Genomic DNA, 18,603 nt, shown 5'->3' on the forward strand with positions numbered 1-18,603 from the left:
CATTTCGCAACGCTTGCAATAACATCTGCTAACCATGTGTATGTGACCAATACAATTTGATTTGATTTATAGCCAGGTTATTGTTATTCATCGAGTATTTATTATTATGTGTTATTACTTTTCTATTATTTCTCTATTTGATTTCTCGGCATTGTTGGGAAGGGCCCATAAGTAAGCATTTCACTGTTAATCTATACCTGTAGTTTACAAAGAACATGACGAATACGATTTGATTTGAAATGACTGACAGTAACCTCAGCCAATCGACCATGGACTATTATTAAGATATAAAAATTATAGCTGCAGAAGTTGCACCACAGGTTCAAAAGTTTTTCCTGATCTCATGACCTGGTCATTAACGTAAACTTTTTTCTCACTGCACCGAACAGAATTTCTATTGGCCCGGAAATGGAGTAGTTTATCAATGGGGCGCTGCCCCTTTAAGACAATTGCATTCCAAAAAATATATAAACCTGGCTACAGTAGACTAGCCAGACGAATGCTAAAGTGTATTTTGTTTTTGTAGACTATCAACAGTAGCCAGCATTTTGAAGGTTTACTTTTGTAAATCACTTTCCCTAAAATAAATAAGTTCAGCTAGTAGATAGATGGCTGTACAGTATTGGAGAAAAGTTGAAAAAACTGACCCCTCCGACGCTGTACGTTACATCATGACGTGTCATGGCGTAACGTACAGCACGCGTAAAGCAACTAATTTTGTCTTACAGCCTCTCTCCACTAGGTGTAGCACTTCTCTCACCATTCAAAAACAAGAAAGGGACAGGGACAGAGTAAGGGGGGATACCTAGTCATTTTTTGCATCATCACTGCAAGCTATGACTTTTAAAAGCTGCTGTTTACTTCTGAAGATCACTTTAGCAACGCCCTAAAAACTCGATTCAAATTCGACACAAACCTTCAAATAGGTATGTAATGACACATTATATAAACTCTTTATAGTGTTTTATTTATATCTTAGAGGCGATAAGCTGATAAGTTGGACAGATCGAGTGAAAAAAGCCGTTTCCCAACACGACATCTCTCCTTCTCACTATCACACAATAGGTTAGCTTCCCCACCCGACATTTTTAAAAAGACCTGATGGAGCTCATTGCCTTCTTGAATCATGCAGCGATGGGCATCATGAAGGTCTTGTTATTGATTTTGTTGGAAAGGGGAGAAATTGTGCTTTACATTGGTATTGATATTACAGTTGATCTGGAAGTATTACGTTTTTTGGGCACTAAAATAAGGTCAATTGTACGGACCAGCGCGATGTACAAAAGTGAGGGAGTTTATGTTAGCTACCACCTTTTGTACTACTCAAGTGCTCGAGTAGTTGTGACTCATGGAAGCGTAGTGGTGCTTGACCCACCCTCCGCCAATTGTCGCCTGACTCTCCGCTACTCAGGAGTGACTCTCCGCAAATACCACCTGGCTCTGGACCAATGCATCAGCTGTCGCCCATATCTCTGCCCTCAGAATGTTTCTCTTTCTGATGGTCTGCCATCAATGACTCGATCTCGGTCTTTAAAGTTTGAATCTCACCCATGAGCACTTCATCAGAGCAGAATGGTAATGCCCTGAGCCCCCATCGATTACAGTGGCCTATGATAAAAACGGTAGATCAATTAAGAATTAAAAGTGACTCCAACACACAAATGCTGCGTACACATTTTTAAGAATCTAGCTTAACTAACCACTTTCTTGGCGACCATGCATTTTTTCGGTGCGACCCATTGTTTTAGCCCTTTGTCCACTGCTCTGCAAAAACATATTCACGTTTTTAGTACACAATTATCGATTTTATTATACAGTATGCCTACACATTGATAGGCTATATACCTATAAAATGCTCTGAAACGAAAATACCTTTAGTTTTGGTGATCCTCTCAGCTCCGGCTCATTTTCAAGTCCTCTGGTGGTTACAGTCCTAACCCTGGAACAAGTAGCACCATAGAAAGAAGCGGGTTTGATGAAAACGCAATGTGATTATTTTTTATTAATAGCTCATTTTGAATGGTAACTTTGTTAAAGGTGGAGTTTTGGGCAGGGTGAGGAAAGGCGTGACTTTCAGGTTACAATAGGCTTTAAGTATACAGCAGATTACCGATTGTCCTCACTTTGATTATACTGTATCACCATGACCAGGATCTCTGTTCTTTTAAGTGAGCAGATTAGGGCTTTCAGGAGGAATGGAAAATCTACTGGAGACATTTCAAAAAAAGACTTGGGGATTTTGGTCACGGACAGTGCTATTCGCAAACACTATCATCAGATGCCTGTTTTACGCCGAACTCGAAAGCCCAGGAAAATGAACAGGTACAGTAGGCTACGATACTTTAATGTAGGGGGCGGCAGCGTAGACTAGTGGTTAGAGCGTTGGACTAGTAACCGAAAGGTTGCAAGATTGAGTCCCTGAGCTTACAAGGTACAAATCTGTCGTTCTGCCCCTGAACAAGACAGTTAACCCACTGTTCCTAGGCTGTCATTGAAAATAAGAATTTGTTCTTGCCTAGTAAAATAATGCTAAAAGGAATGCTTAAATAAATCGACTTCTGGCCTTTACTGTATGCTGCACATTTTCACATTTAAAAAAATGATCAGAACAATAACCCTGATTGTTTGCTTGTTCTGTACCTTTCTGTAGTTTCGACCCAATGATTCATCTGACAAACAAAGAACTTTGCGTCCTGCAGGCCCAGGCATGGATCAAAGCTGGCGAGACATTCAATAATGTCATCTTCACAGACGACTCAACCGTGGCCCTTGAGCAATTTGCTCAAAGATGAACTGGTCAAGGCCATCAAGATGTTTTGGCTAGAGAAATTGACGATACAACAACGCAACAAATAAACCTGTGGTCGTGGAGCTGGGTGGAATTGCGACTAAAATGTAGTTTATATAAGCATCCGCATTTGAATGTCTTTTTTCTCGTTATTTTATGTTATTAACAAAAGCATAAAGATGTTGCTTAATAAATACTGTACTGCTGTTTTGAGTTAGAAATGTAACACTTTAGAGTACTTAAGCATCAAATACATTCCAAGTTGGGGGATTTTTCCCAACAGTAGCCGGGTTATAAAAAGTCTATTGTCCTGCTAATAGGAAACAATTGCATGATGGGCTACACCTGCTACAGTTGTGAAAACAAGTACTTGAAAACCTGTTTTCAAAATGCCTCCAGTTGTCCATCACTACTGTAAATCATTCTTTATTGTGTCACAAATCATTTGTATCTACCTTTCCAATTACTTTCAGTGTTTGGGATTTAAAAATGTGCACTTTTAATTATTAGTTACTTTGTTTAGATCGAACGTGCAGACTTTTTTTCTTTAAATTATTGTTTTATGTAGGATGCTACATTTTTGACCAGTTGCAATTGTAAGTAGTCCTTATAAAGCCTCATAGCCTACCTCAGCCAGTTAAGTTATTTTATATAGGTCTAGGCTCTGAAGAAATAGACTCCAATTAAGCTCTCTTGTTGTTTGTAAAGTCAACTTAAAATGAAGATTATTATTGAAATGAATTGCTCGACTGGTGTAGGTTTTCTCCATCTGTTGGTGTGCAACACTTGCTTAACAAGCTAGCTATATTTTCAGCACCAGCCTTTCCCAGCACCAGCCTACCCCGGCCAGTGAAGGCCTGCGCCAGCCAAACCTGCTGGGCCAATTGTGCACCGCCCTATGGCACTCCCAATCACGGTCGGATGTGATTCAGCCTGAATTCGAACCATAGATATATATTTTTTTCCCAGAACATTAACTGTGTGTAGGTAGATGTGGAAAGGTAGATACAAATAATTTGTTGCAAGTTGGGGAGGGGGGAGGGGAGGTTCACACCTAGCTCGGCTCTTATGTACCATTTTGTACTGTTTTTTATTCTGTATATATGAATTATAAAATCATGTTTCTAGTCTATTGCATAGTTACAATCACTGAAGCTGGAGATTCATATCTCCATCACTAACTTTAAGCATCAGTTGTCAGAGCAGCTCACAGATCCTTGCAGCTGTACATAGCCCATCTGTAAATAGCCCATCCAACTACCTCATCCTCATATTGTTATTTATTTTTTTGCTTCTTTGCACCCCAGTATCTCCACTTGCACATTCATCTTCTGCACATCTATCACTCCAGTGTTTAAATGCTAAATTGTAATTACTTCGCCACTATGGCCTATTTTTTTCCTTACCTCCCTAATCTTACCTCATTTGCACACACTGTATATAGATTTTTTCTATTGTGGTATTGACTGTACGTTTGTTTATTCCATCTTGTGTTGTTGTTTGTGTCACACTGCTTTGCTTTATCTTGGCCAGGTTGCAGTTTTAAATGATCTCAACTAGCCTACCTAGTTAAATAAAGGTGAAATAAAAAATATTAGACAATTCTTTAGTAAAGGTTGAATAGTCTATTGTTCAGCTAATAGCCCATCTTGCTACGCTTGTGAAAAACTAATAATAATACTTTTCCCCCTTTCCACATGTTAAAGATTCCAATAGATAAAGTGTTTTTAGCCACAATCGACCCCAACCCCAATTAATACATTTGGGCACGGTCGATAGCATGCTGTACTTCGGGCAAGAATGTTGTGGGTTCGAAACCTGCTCCCTGCTTGTTTCATTACATTAGTATGCAGGTCTCAGAGCAAATAGCCTGGATTGTTATTCCCATCTCATTCCTCGCTCCCTTCCACACGTCATTGGCAGGATGTACTGTTTTTTATTCTGTATATATGAATGATAAAACTCATGTTTCTAGTCTATTGCATAGTTACAATGTGTAATAATTGATGTCCCAGGAGCAGGAGTAGTAAACACTGTTGATAACACAGTGTATGATTGTAATACATACATGGAGACACAGCATCATTCACAGAATGTAGTTTTATACACCTGGTATTGGATATGACAGAAAACAACTTGCTAAATAGCGATTTTCGTAAATTACCTTTATGGCCCAAAAATATGCACAATCGTTTGTCTCTACATTAACTAACATATTCCTCTCAATTGTACATTTTTTGCTTGACTCGTTATGATGTTATAACTACTTACATTTGCCTCCCCGTAATGTTTTGTCAGCCAACTTTGCTGAAGAAAGTCACCAGGGAGGGGTGGCTCCGCATCAAATTTGTCATTGGAACCACCCGATATGATTGGTCATATAAAAACCTTTGGACCCAAATGCATAATGAGTGCTCTAACTCCCCCTTGTGGTGGTCTGGAGCAACGAAGCTGTAACGCTGGGTACCTCTAAGTCCCGTGGTGTAAGCTCGCAACTTTTAAAGGAGGACCCACTGTACCACTTTTAGTCTTAATATTTACTGCACTACACAATGTTTAGCACATGACCTCACATGTGAATCCTTAAAGAGATGGGTGGGGTTGGCTTAAAAGGGTGTGAACAATGCTGAATGGGTGTAGACAAAGGAGAGCACCCCAGTAGGTATCAAATCTTTCAAATGCCCTTTTCTCAAAAGTGAGTTTACAAGTTGATCAACTTTCAAAGCAGAATTCCTCAATAGCAGTGTATGATATACCATTTTGTAGCTCTGAGTCTCAATTTCCCAAACCCAATATCAAATTTTGCTGCATACCGATTTGAGCTGGTCAGTCACATTTGGTCCCTTTCCCCCTTGGTGGTGCACATGTAGCCTATAGCCTGTTTTAGAGAAATGTCATCATCGAATATTGTAAGAGCTTTCATTGTCTGCTTATATGCCCCTTTTATTTATCCTATGGTTCTGACTTGGTGTACAGGGAGAATACTGTAAGAACAGTCCATGTTCTGAATTCTTTCGCTGTACTTTTCAAAAGTGCTGAACAAATAGTTATATTGACTACGTCCGTCCTAGCTCGCTCATTAATGTCTTAATCTAAATTACGGATTGTCTCTTATCTGCTCGTTGTGCCCTTATGCCATGGTTTGTACATCTGAATTGTCAGTAGAAACCACATTTGTTTAAGCAAGTCAGCCATATCAGCTCTGTTTTTTAAAAAGGCAGTAAATGAGGCTGAATTAACTGTTTTGCTGCCAGATAAGGCTCCGCTGATAGCCAGGGGTAGCGGTGGTAAGGATTCACTCCATGGAGCTGAAAAGAAAGCTCTGCCGTTTGGACAGCTTTATGCAAGCCCTAACAGTTTGTGGGCATCGTTTGGCATCATTATAGTGCAATTAATGTATTGTTTAGTGTTGTGTAGTGGCTTTACTGTATTGCATCAAGATTTTCATGCTAAGATTGCTATGGCAAACAGTGTGAAGTCATACATTAAACATATTTATTTAGTCAGGCTTTTGACGTTCATCTTCACATTTAGAACAAATACTGACATTTTAGTGATGACATATAGGCAGTCAACAAATTACAAATAAGCAGGTGTAGTTTTGTAGGCTACAACTCTTGTGCAACTCGTGTAGCCTATGTAGGCTTAAATCTAAACATTTTCAATATTGTCCATAGGTGAACGTCTGTGGCCATGATGACATACCACATATGGATGGACTACGTACATTTTACATGCAGGGTAATAAAATAGGCGCAGGGTTTGCAAGAATTTGCCACATAGTCGAACAAGAGACGTGCAAGTTAATGAATCATCCATCTTGAGGTAGCATTCGATACTATGACATTCCTAGTGGAACATTTTTGGATAGCTGGAAAAATAAATGCTGGTTAGGAGAGACATATTTACAGTCTGGTCCATTCCATCTCTCAAATCCCATTTCACCTCAGTCCACAACAAAGGTGAAGTTACATTTCACATGCATCATTCTTGGAAGGGTCCCAACACAAGGATACAGAAGCCTATCTCCGATAATGATGGGAATAGGAATATATTTTGGGTGTTCACTTTGAACCCGGTTAATTTCCTTTTACAGAAGATAAATGAGGTGTAGTTTATATTTTTCATAAATATGTCACCACAACATGTGCATTAATTAATTAAATTAATACCAGGTTAGAAAGGAAAATGTGTCAGTCTTTACAGTAAAAACAAAAACGAAATACAAGAGCGTGGGTAGACTACCAGAGAAAGTTTGGGGAGAAATAGTGGAAAAGGAAATTGAAGCAAACAAGGGTGTTGCGCAAAATTTGGCATATAGATTGTTCACACCGGTTGCCCCAAGACCCTCACTATGCTTAAAATTCTTCCTCCGTCTTTGCTCATCCTTTAGTGATCAAAACCGATTCTGTGTGTGAGAGAAAAAAACAGAAACATCAACACCTACAGTCTTGACACATTACGTAAATAGTTGACACAGTGTTAACTCCAAACCCTGGTCCTGGAGAGCCAGGTTGTAGACTTTTGTTCTAACATTTAGATCTTGATTCAGTTGGTTTATAGGTCTGAAACAGAAACTTGGGGGGTCTCTATAGGACCAGGGTTGGTGACTCCTTTGTAATAGCCTACCTTCCCTTCCGTTTGGGACACACTCTCCTCCACACCGTTCTCCATACCGCACCTCTTAGCGCTGGGCTGCCCCAGATGTACAACGCTGGTGTGACCAATGCGTTAAACCTCGCCAAGATGGCAAACAGATTAGTTGCCTCATTCCTAAACTTCAGACCACGGTAAGTTAGCTGCCGCACTATGATATTGACAAAGGAGGGAGCCCATAACGCTAAGAAGCATATGACCACAAACACTATGATGCGCAGAGACTCTTTCTTGTTATCTCTCTCAGTGCTGGGTGCCTCTCGCCCTAGCTGGTTTCTGGCTATGATGTACAACTTGATGGTCATCAATACCTTGGTGAGAACTATTATTTGCAAAGTCATAACGCCGAATGCATTGATCTGCGCAGCTTTTGAGATGGGAACCATGTTTTGCACCAATAATATGAAATAGGTGTAAATCCAACAAAACGCACAAATTCCAATGACAAACGAACGCGAGATGAAGCGATTGTAAAAAAAGGGGTGGCACACTGCAAAGTACCTGTCAAATTGTGCAAACAAAAATGTGAGCACATTCACCCCTAGGAATGAAGGCAAAATGTAAAACGTTCCATTTCTGGATGGGTAGCCTTCTTGAACGTCGAAGAGACCGAGGTAGTAAATGGAAAAACCAGTCAGTGTGTCACTGATGCTGGTGTTCAACATGAATATGAACCGATTCTGTATTCGCAGAGATCTCGTGCTAAAGATAGCGATCACTACCGAGCCAGCTAGGAGAATGGCACTTGTAGCGAACAGAATGTGGAAAATAAAGATAAGAACGCCCTCGGGGCTGTCGAAGTCAACCGACAGTGGAATGGTCGCGTTTGAGAGCATCGTGACGTTCCGTCAGATGGTGAGCGATGAATCAGTATTTATAGCCGAACCACCATGTCTAATGAATGCACGTCTCTCCTGAGGGTCAGCACATTGTCACCAGAGTAAATATGTTTACAGGCACACAATTAGCGTTGTTATGCAAGGTCAAGGGTAGATTGGGCCTGAGATGGGAACATGGAAAGTTTAACCACTATATGATTTGTATTGGCTGAAAAACAATGCCTTATCGTATTTAGATTACAAAATGTATAAAGGACAATAACTTAATTGCCATGTCAAGGAATTCATGTTTTCCATCGCCAAATCCCAATGCTCTTTATTATCCGAGGTGAGGGGTAGAAGGAGCCTAATTCCCTCTCTTACTTACTGCTAACTATACACATATTGGGCCTTGCTAGGGAAAGAAGAGCCCACACATTAGTTGGAGTTAATTAGACCTGTAATCAGTAGGCTATAGGCCTAATGGTAACCTCTCAACCTGATTCCTCCCTCCATAGACTGTCTTGAATGATGTCAGTGTTACGAGATTGTGTTTAGAGGTAGGTGAAGGAGTCAAGTGCAGGAGAGAAGAGATGTCCGAGATGCGTTTTTTAATAGGCAAGTCCACAAACATATAGGTCAGGTACAATACCAAAATAAATGCCATTGACAACAGAGAAACCAGTTACTCACGGAAGGAGGAAAAAGCAACACTCCTAAACTTATACACACTTGGTATAATACTTGAAAACAAACAAGGCACAACCTTAACGAGCAACATCAAACAAATAATCCTGCACAAACCTAGGCAGGCAACAGGGGTAATTATACACACAGAAATTAAGGCAAATGAAAACAGGTGTGAAAGAACCAAAGACAAAACAAACGGAAAAGGAAAAAAGGATCGGTGATGGCTAGTAGGCCGGCGACGCCAACCGCCGAGCGCCGCCCGAACAGGGAGAGGAACCATCTTCGGTGGAAGTCGTGACAGTAACCCCCCTGACGCGTGGCTCCCGCAGCGCGCCGACGCCGGCCTCGAGGACGACCCGGAAGACGAGGCGCAGGGCGATCCGGATGGAGGTGGTGAAACTACGTCCTCCACCGGCACCCAGCATCTCTCCTCCGGGCCGTACCCCTCCCAATCCACGAGGTATTGAAGGCCCCTCACCCGATGGCTCGAGTCCAGTATGGACCGAACTGCATACGCCGGGGCCCCCTCGATGTCCAGGGGGGGCGGAGGGACCTCCCGCACCTCAGCTTCTGAGGAGAGACACATGAAACGAGGGGTTAATACGGTAATAAGGGGGGGAGCTGTAACCTATAACACACCTTGTTTATTCTCCTCAGGACTTTAAATGGCCCCACAAACCGCGGACCCAGCTTCCGGCAGGGTAGGCGGAGGGGCAGGTTTCGGGTTGAGAGCCAGAACCGGTCCTCGCTGCGGTGGCGGTCAGCGCTTGCCTTCTGCCACCCTTCGGCCCGTTTAAGGTACCCGTGGACGGCCTCCCAGGTCTCCCTTGAGTGCCTCACCACAGGAGTCTCGGTCTGGCTCTGATGCCACGGTACCAGGACCGGCTGATACCCCAACACGTACTGGAAGGGCAACAGGTTCGTAGAAGAGTGGCGGAGTGAGTTCTGGGCCATCTCTGCCCATTGGATGAACTTCTCCCACTCCCCTGGCGGGCCTGGCAATACGACTGCAGAAACCTACCCACATCCTGGTTCACTCTCTCCACCTGCCCATTACTCTTGGTGTGAAAACTCGGGGTAAGGCTGACCGAGACCCCCGGACGTTCCATGAACGCCTTCCACACCCTGGACGTGAACTGGGGACCCCGATCAGAAACTATGTCCTCAGGCACCCTGTAGTGCCGGAAGATGTGTGTAAACAGGGCCTCCGCAGTCTGTAGGGCCGTAGGGAGACCGGGCAAAGGGAGGAGATGACAGGACTTAGAAAACCGATCCACAACGACCAGGATCGTGGTGTTGCCCTGTGACGGAGGCAGATCGGTCAGGAAGTCCACCGACAGGTGTGACCAAGGCCGCTGTGGAACGGGAAGGGGTTGTAACTTCCCTCTGGGCAGGTGCCTAGGAGCCTTGCACTGAGCGCACACCGAGCAGGAGGACACATAAACCCTCATATCCTTGGCCAAAGTGGACCACCAGTACTTCCCACTAAGACTTCGCACCATCCTACCGGATGACCAGAGGAGGGGGACGTGTGAGCCCGCCAGATCAGCCTGTCACGAACCTCAAGCGGAACGTACATCCGTCCAGCTGGACACTGTGGTGGAGTAGGCTCGACACGCGACGCTCGCTCGATATCCGCGTCCACCTCCCACACCGCCGGTGCCACCAGACAAGAGGCCGGAAGAATGGGAGTAGGATCGATGGACCGCTCCTCCGTATCACACAGTCGGGACAGTGCGTCTGCCTTAATGTTCATGGAACCTGGTCTATATGATATAGTAAAACTAAATCAGTTGAAAAACATAGCCCACCTTGCCTGGCGAGGGTTCAGTCTCCTCGCCGTCCGGATGTACTCCAGATTACGGTGGTCAGTCCAGATGAGCAAAGGGTGTTGAGCCCCTTCAAGCCAATGTCTCCACACCTTCAGAGCTTTGATGACAGCCAACAACTCCCGATCCCCCACGTCATAGTTTCGCTCCGCCGAGCTGAGCTTTCTCTAAAAGAATGCACAGGGGCTGAGCTTCGGTGGCGTACCCGAGCGCTGTGAGAGCACGGCTCCAATCCCAGCCTCGGACGTGTCCACCTCCACTATGAATGCCAAAGAGGGATCCGGATGAGCCAGCACGGGAGCCGAGGTAAACAGAGCGACCAAAAGCTCTGTCCGCCTCAGCCCGACCACCGCAGACGCACCGGTTCCCCCTTCAGCAGTGACGTAATGGGAGCAGCCACCTGCCCAAAACCCCGGATCAAATCCGGTAGTAGTTGGCAAACCCTAAAAACCGCTGCACCTCCTTTACCGTGGTTGGAGTCGGCCAATTACGCACAGCTGCAATGCGGTCACACTCCATCACCAACCCTGATGTGGAAATGCGATACCCTAGAAAGGAGACGGCCTGTTTGAAGAACAAGCATTTCTCAGCCTTGACATACATGTCATGCTCCAACAGTCGCCCAAGTACCTTGCGCACCAGATACACATGCGCGGCGCGTGTAGCGGAATAGACCAGAATGTCATCGATATAGACCACCACACTCTGCCCGTGCAGGTCCCTGAGAATCTCGTCTACAAACGATTGGAAGACTGCTGGAGCATTGTTCAACCCGTACGGCATGACGAGGTACTCATAATGGCCGGATGTGATACTAAACGCTGTCTTCCACTCATCTCCCTCCCGGATACGCACCAAGTTATACGCACTCTTGAGATTTTTGTGAAAAAGTGTGCCCCGTGAAATGACTCAATCGCTGTGGCGATGAGAGGTAGCGGGTAACTGTACCCCACCGTGATGGAATTTAGACCTCTATAGTCAATGCACGGACGCAGACCTCACTCCTTCATCTTCACAAAAAAGAAACTCAAGGATCTACCAGGAGATTTATCGCACAATCCCCTCGTAGATGAGGTGGTAATTGGGTCGTTTTATTTTTACAGAAAGCGATAGCCAAATCGGCATATTCTGAGGGAATGCGCACGGTGGAGATTTGGTCTGGACTCTCGTCGTTGCACCGATGGAAACCCCTACACACCTACCTGAGCACTCCTCTGACCACCCCCTTAGAGCCCTCTGTTGCCACGAAATCTTAGGGTTGTGACAGGCCAACCAGGGGATCCCCAGCACCATCGGAAACGCAGGAGAATCAATGAGGAAGAGACTAATTCTCTCCTCATGACCCTCCTGCGTAACCATGCCCCAGTAAAACTGACTATCCTACAGATCCTCGACTTCGGCGATGTCATCTACAAAATAGCTTCCAATACTCTACTCAGCAAATTGGATGCAGTCTATCACAGTGCCATCCGTTTTGTTACCAAAGCGCCTTATACCACCCACCACTGCGACCTGTATGCTCTAGTCGGCTGGCCCTCGCTACATATTTGTCGCCAGACCCACTGGCTCCAGGTCATCTATAAGTCTATGCTAGGTAAAGCTCCGCCTTATCTCAGCTCACTGGTCATGATAACAACACCCACCCGTAGCACTTGCTCAAAATCAACACGTCCTTTGTCCGCCTTTTTTCTTCCAGTTCTCTGCTGCCAGTGACTGGAATGAATTGCAAAAATCACTGAATCACTGCTGGAGACTTACATTTCCCTCACTAACTGTAAACATCAGCTATCTGAGCAGCTAACCGATCGCTGCAGCTGTACATAGTCCATCTGTAAATAGCCCACCCAATCTACCTACCGCATCCCCATATTGTTTTTATTTACTTTGCTGCTCTTTTGCACACCAGTATCACTACTTACACATCATCATCTGCTCATCATCATCTGCTCATCTATCACTCCAGTGTTAATCTGCTAAATTGTAATTACTTTGCTACTATGGCCTATTTATTACCATACCTCTTCATGCCATTTGCACACACTGTATATAGACTTTCTTTTTTTCTATTGTGTTATTGACTGTACGCTTGTTTATTCCATGTGTAACTCTGTGTTGTTGTATCTGTCGCACTGATTTGCTTTATCATGGCCAGGTCGCAGTTGTAAATTAGAACAATTAAAAATTGTTTTCAACTAGCTTACCTGGTTAAACACCTTGCAGAACTTGGGGAGAGCTATCATATAGTGTACTCTGTACCAACTTCTGCCATAAAATTGTATTACTAAAGGAGAATCCTAATACTTAAACACAGAGTCTGTGTTTCCTTTCTACTACCAATTTATAAGTTTGATAATTATATAGACCTGATCATCTGTTGAAGAAATTGACCAACAAAGGACAGGCTGGCCGACGACCCAATGTGGGTGCAGAACGCCTTCCAGAACCGAGAAGAGAACTGAGGGCCCCGGTCAGAGACCATGTCGACTGGCAGTCCATGGATCCGGAAGACGTGCTGCACCATGAGCTGGGCTGTCTCCTTGGCAGAGGGTAGTTTGGTCAGAGAAATGAAGTGGGCAGCTTTGGAAAACCGTTCTACCACCATCAGGATGGCAGTGTTGCCCTCAGATGGGGGGACACCCGTAACAAAATCCAGGGATATGTGGAACCAGGGACGGTGAGGGAAAGGCAGAGGTGGCAGAAGGCCAGCCAGAGCTTGCCGAGGAGTCTTGTTCTGAGCACACACTGTGCAAGCGGCAATGAATGCAGAGACATCAGGAACCATGGTGGGCCACCAAAAGTGTCATCGAACAAAACCAGGGTTCGGGGGGAACCTGGGTGGCAAGCCAGTCTGGAGGACTTGGCCCAATCCAGAACCATGGAGCGGATCGTCAGGCACAAACGTGTGGTTATCAGGACCACCCGGGGTTCACCTGGGAACGCTATGCCTCCCGGACCTGTTTCCCTATACCCCAGCTGAGTGCCGTTGCTAGGCACGAGGTGGGAAGGATGGTCTCGGGTTCCGGGGTAATAGCCTTGGGGTTATAACGGCGAGACAGTGCAGCCATCTTGACCTTCTTGGATCCCGGGCCAATATGAGAGGGAGAAGTTGAACCGTGTGAACAGTAGGGCCCATCCAGCTTGCCTGGAGTTGAGGCATTAGGTGGTGCGGAGATACTCCAGATTTTTCTGGCCGGTCAATACGATGAACGGATGTTCCGCCCCTTCCAGCCAGTGCCTCCATTCCTCCAACGCCATCTTCACTGTGAGAAGCTCACGATTTCCCACATTGTAGTTTTTCTCTGTGGCGTTGAGGCGATGGGAGAAGAAGACTCAGGGATGTAGCTTCAGGTCTAGGGCAGATTGCTGGGACATTACCGCCCCCACTCCTACATCCGACGCATCGGCCTCCACCACGAACTGACGGGAAGGGTCAGGATGAACCAGGATGGGAGCAGTGGTGAAGCGGTTTTTGAGGTCCCGGAACACCCGGTCAGCAGCAGGGGACCCAGTTGGCGAACCCCAGGAAACATTGTAGCTGCACTCTGGACGAAGGCTAGGGCCAATCCACCACCGCTCTCACCTTCCCGGGATCCATCTGGACACTCCCAGCGGAGATGAGAGACCCCAGAAACCCCAGAAAGGGGATGGTGGCGCGATGGAACTCGCACTTCTCTGCCTTAAAAAACAGCTGTTTCTCCGGGAAGCAGGAGAAGATAAGGACGTCATCAATTTAAAACGAAGACAAACTGGTTCAACATTTGTTATGTAATTAAGTAATTAATGTTCATAAATTGCAATTATCTTTATAAGTCTGAAACCCAGAGGTTGTAAAGTTCTGGTTTAAATGAAACAGACAGAATTCCCATCTCACAATTAGTCAGATACAATTTTATTTGCGAGAGCTCTACGGTGCATATACAAAAACATTCCCTTTATACTATTATACTAACCTACGCACATACATACACACTAATATTTGGATTTTCTCCTGAAGTCTTACCACAGTTTATTACCACTCAGCTGACAGTTCCAGTCCCCCCCAGATACGGGAAACCTGGAGGGGCTCTCCCTGTCTTATCTTATCTCCCCAGAGTTATAGCTGTGTCGGTTCTCTGCTTTCTTTCGGCACACACATACATTCCTTTCTTCGCCAATGGTTATCATTTTTAATTACCCCTTGTCCATGCTACATAACCTCTAATCCTAATGGTTAAGTTTCCGGGTAGAAATATTTAATCATTTATCTTAAACCTTGATAAAATATTTTAACACATGTCGCAGAGAACATAATTTCCCAGGGCCTGGAATACAGCAGGGGTGTTCGTGAGGCCAAATGGAATGACCAAATACTCATAGTGGCCGCTGACTGTGTTGAAGACGGTCTTCCACTCATCCCCCTCCCGTATCTGCATCAGGTGGTAGGCGTTCCGCAGATCCAGCTTGGAAATCATGGTGGCCCCCTGGTGTGGCTCAAAGGCAGAGGAGATGAGAGGTAGCGGGTAGCGTTTCCTCACCGTTATGTCATTGAGTCCCCGGTAGTCGATGCACGGGCACAGGGTCTTTGGTCTTCTTTTCCACAAAGAAGAACCCTGCACCGGTGGGAGAGGACGAAGGACTTATAAATCCTGCAGCTAGGGAGTCCTCAAAGTAGGTGTCCATAGCCTTGGTCTCCGGTCCCGACAACAAATTTAGTCGTCCCTGGGGCAGAGTGGTGCTAGGGAGAAGGACAGTCCCGCAGTCATAAGGTTGGTGCGGCGGAAGTGAAATGGCCCGGGCCTTGTTGAACACCTCCTGAAGGTCCTGGTACTCCACGGGAAAGGCTGCGAGGTCTTGGGCATCTTCGGAGCCCCCAGAAAGACGTCCCGGGGCAGGTCGTGCTGACTTCAGACACTGGGCGTAGCGGAACGGACTCCAGCCCATGATGGCACCAGTGGACCAGTTGATGAGGAGATTGCATCACCGGAGCCAGGAGAATCCCAATACCAGGGGAATCTATGGAGACTTGATGAGCAGTAATCGAATAATCTCGCTGTGATTCCCTGACACCCGTAGGTTGATGGGAGTGGTACTACGAGTGACCCAGCCTATAGAGCACCCGTCAAGCGCTCTAACATCCATAGGAGTGGTTCAGCTCGGAAGCCAGGGTAGCGTCCAAAAAAACTCTCATCGGCCCCAGAGTCAATGATGACCCGGAGAGATTTAGACTGGCCTCCCCACAGCAGAATGGCATGAACAGGGGTGCGAGCAAGGGAAACAGGAAAGTTCTCCATATGGCCCACCAGAGTACTCCTACCAGTGAGCCTGATCTCTTTCAAAGGACAAGAGGACAGAAAATGACGAGAGTCCCGCAATACAGACAACTCAGTGTAGATCCTGTATTGCCGTTCCGCTACCTAGTTGCATAAGCTCGGGAAGCGGTGACTCAGCCGTCTTCGGCGACTCTTGGGGAAGGTCAGGAATCCTCTGGTTCTCTCAGCAATGGGATCGTCAGGGACTTCCCGGGATTACTCAGAGGCAAGGTGGAATCCCTGGATGTGCGAGCAAAGCCAAATTTCCAAACCCGCCATTGTTCCCGTAGTCGCCCATCGATCCAGATGGTCAAAGCGATGAGGGAATCGAGATCCGTGGGTAACTCCCAAGCAGCAAGCTCATCCTTGACCTACTCTGAGAGGTCGTGCAGGAACATATCGAACAGTGCTTCCTGGGTCCAAGCACTCTCCGCTGCCAAAGTCCGGAAATCCAATGCATTGTCAGACACACTGCAGGAGCCCTGCCGAAGCTTGATTAGCCTCCGGGCAGCTTCTCTCCAGGAGAACGGGGGGGGGGGATAAACGGGGCTCCCGAGAATGTGGAGTGGCCGATGAGACGGCGTTGCTAGCAGCTGTTACTGAGGGGCTGTGGGGTTACTGCCTCCCAGACAACTGGCGGAATTGCACCAGCAAACCTTCCAATGCCCGGTCATGGCGTTCAGCCAACGTTTGGACCCCCTCCATAAGGTCACGAAGCAGTTCCTTGTGCCTCTCAATGGTGGCTCCTTGGGAAGAGATGGTGTTGCGCAGCTGGCCTGCGTCTGCTGGGTCAGTCATGGCCTGTTCGTATTATCAGGAATCAAGGTAAGACCCAGGTGCAGACCGTATCGAAGTAACAATGTTAATTACAGCAACAGGGGCAAAGGTACAGGACATCAGGCAGGTTCAGGTCAGGCAGAGGTCGGTAATCCAGAGGTGGGGCAAAGGTACAGGACTGCAGGCAGGCTCAGGGGCAGGCAGAGTGGTCAGGTGGGTGGGTACGGGGTCAGGACAAGCAAGGGTCAAAAACCAGGAGGATGAGAAAAGAGAGACTGGTGAAAAGCAGGAGCTGATACAGAAACGCTGGTTGACTTGAGAAAGAAGACGAACTGGCAACAGACAAACAGAGAACACACATATAAATACACAGGGGATAATGGGGAAGATGGACGACACCTGGAGTGGGGTGGAGACAATCACAAAGATAGGTGAAACAGATCAGGGTGTGACACACATGCTATGAATGAGAACCAGAGAGCTATACAATGCAACTATGAGGCCAGAGTAGGCTACACAATATACCATGCTGTGTGGGTATTTTAATTAATCACTGGGATGCAATATGTTCTTTGTTGGTAGGTTTATTCCCATGTTATTTACAAATCTAAAGTCAACATGAAACACTTTCTTGTTCAGGCTTATAGCTGGGAACAATTACACTAGGCCTTCCAGTAGGCTATTAATCATAGAGGTGATTTGATTCTCCCTGTGGTCAAGAGTGAACATGGCCCAATCCCAATGGACCCCTAAACCCTATGTCTGATGCACTTGTGAAGATCTGAGATGATTTGATTGGTAGAAGCAATATGGAAAAACTTCAACATAATTGCAAAAAAAAAATGGCAAGGTAGATGTATTACCATCTTGCATACACCTGTCAAATCTTCTTAGATCTCCATAAGTGCATAGGGTGTAGGTAGCCTATAGGTGCCATTTGGGATTGGGCCCAGCTTCTCCTGACGTCCGCTGTCCACATCTCTGTGGTTCTGAACCTGAGATTCGCAGGGATTTGGTCGACCTCTGTCCATCGTGTTGAATTCCCGCTATTGTTGTTATTTGCATTCTTGGGTTTGGTCCACTTGTTTGTTTGTCTTTTCCTTCTCCACATGACAAAGTCACCACAAAGAGTTTTCACATTTAAGCTGTGATGAGCGCCAGAGTGCACAATACCACGCTGTGGGGGGCAGAAAAGTGCACAATAATTGTGATGATGGCCATTGTGGACACTGCATGCTGTGAGGGTCAGTATGCACTATACCAAATGCCAGAGTGCACTCATACCAATGATAAGTGAGGGCCGCCCACAGTGGCCTACACTGTAAGACTTTTCTGTAATTTCAACAGTAAAACACTGTATTTTACATGCTGTAGATTGCACTGCATTATGGGTAAAATGCTGAAAAATACTGTTGTTAACTTCTTACGGATCATTGGGACGCTAGTATCCCACCTCGACAACATCCAGTGAAATTGCAGAGTGCGAAAATCAAATGACAGAAATCGTAATATTAAACATTCATGAAAATACAAGTGTTATACATCAGTTAAAAGCTTAACTTCTTGTTAATCCAGCCGCTTTGTCAGATTCCAAAAAGGCTTTACGGCAAAAGCACACCATGCGATTATCTGAGAACAGCGCCCCGCACACAAAGGCATTACATACATTTCCAACCAAGCAGAGGCATCACGAAAGTCAGAAATAGTGATAAAATAAATCACTTACCTTTGAAGATCTTCATCTGGTTGCAATCACA

The 18,603-nt window shown here is 45.7% G+C and overlaps 1 protein-coding gene across 1 annotated transcript; it reads right to left on the reverse strand.

Moving 5' to 3' along the window:
* Positions 1 to 6,263: 6,263 nt before the first annotated feature.
* LOC139545896 (G-protein coupled receptor 183-like) lies at positions 6,264 to 8,280 on the reverse strand. The gene is made up of 2 exons (XM_071354081.1): positions 7,418 to 8,280; positions 6,264 to 7,196 (listed from the first exon to the last, which is right to left on the reverse strand). The coding sequence occupies exons 1-2, from the start codon at positions 8,278 to 8,280 to the stop codon at positions 7,178 to 7,180; spliced, it is 882 nt and encodes a 293-aa protein (XP_071210182.1). The 3' UTR covers positions 6,264 to 7,177.
* Between the last annotated feature and the right edge of the window lie 10,323 nt (positions 8,281 to 18,603).

This window comes from Salvelinus alpinus, chromosome 19, assembly GCF_045679555.1.
Source record: "Salvelinus alpinus chromosome 19, SLU_Salpinus.1, whole genome shotgun sequence".
Taxonomy (NCBI): domain Eukaryota; kingdom Metazoa; phylum Chordata; class Actinopteri; order Salmoniformes; family Salmonidae; genus Salvelinus; species Salvelinus alpinus.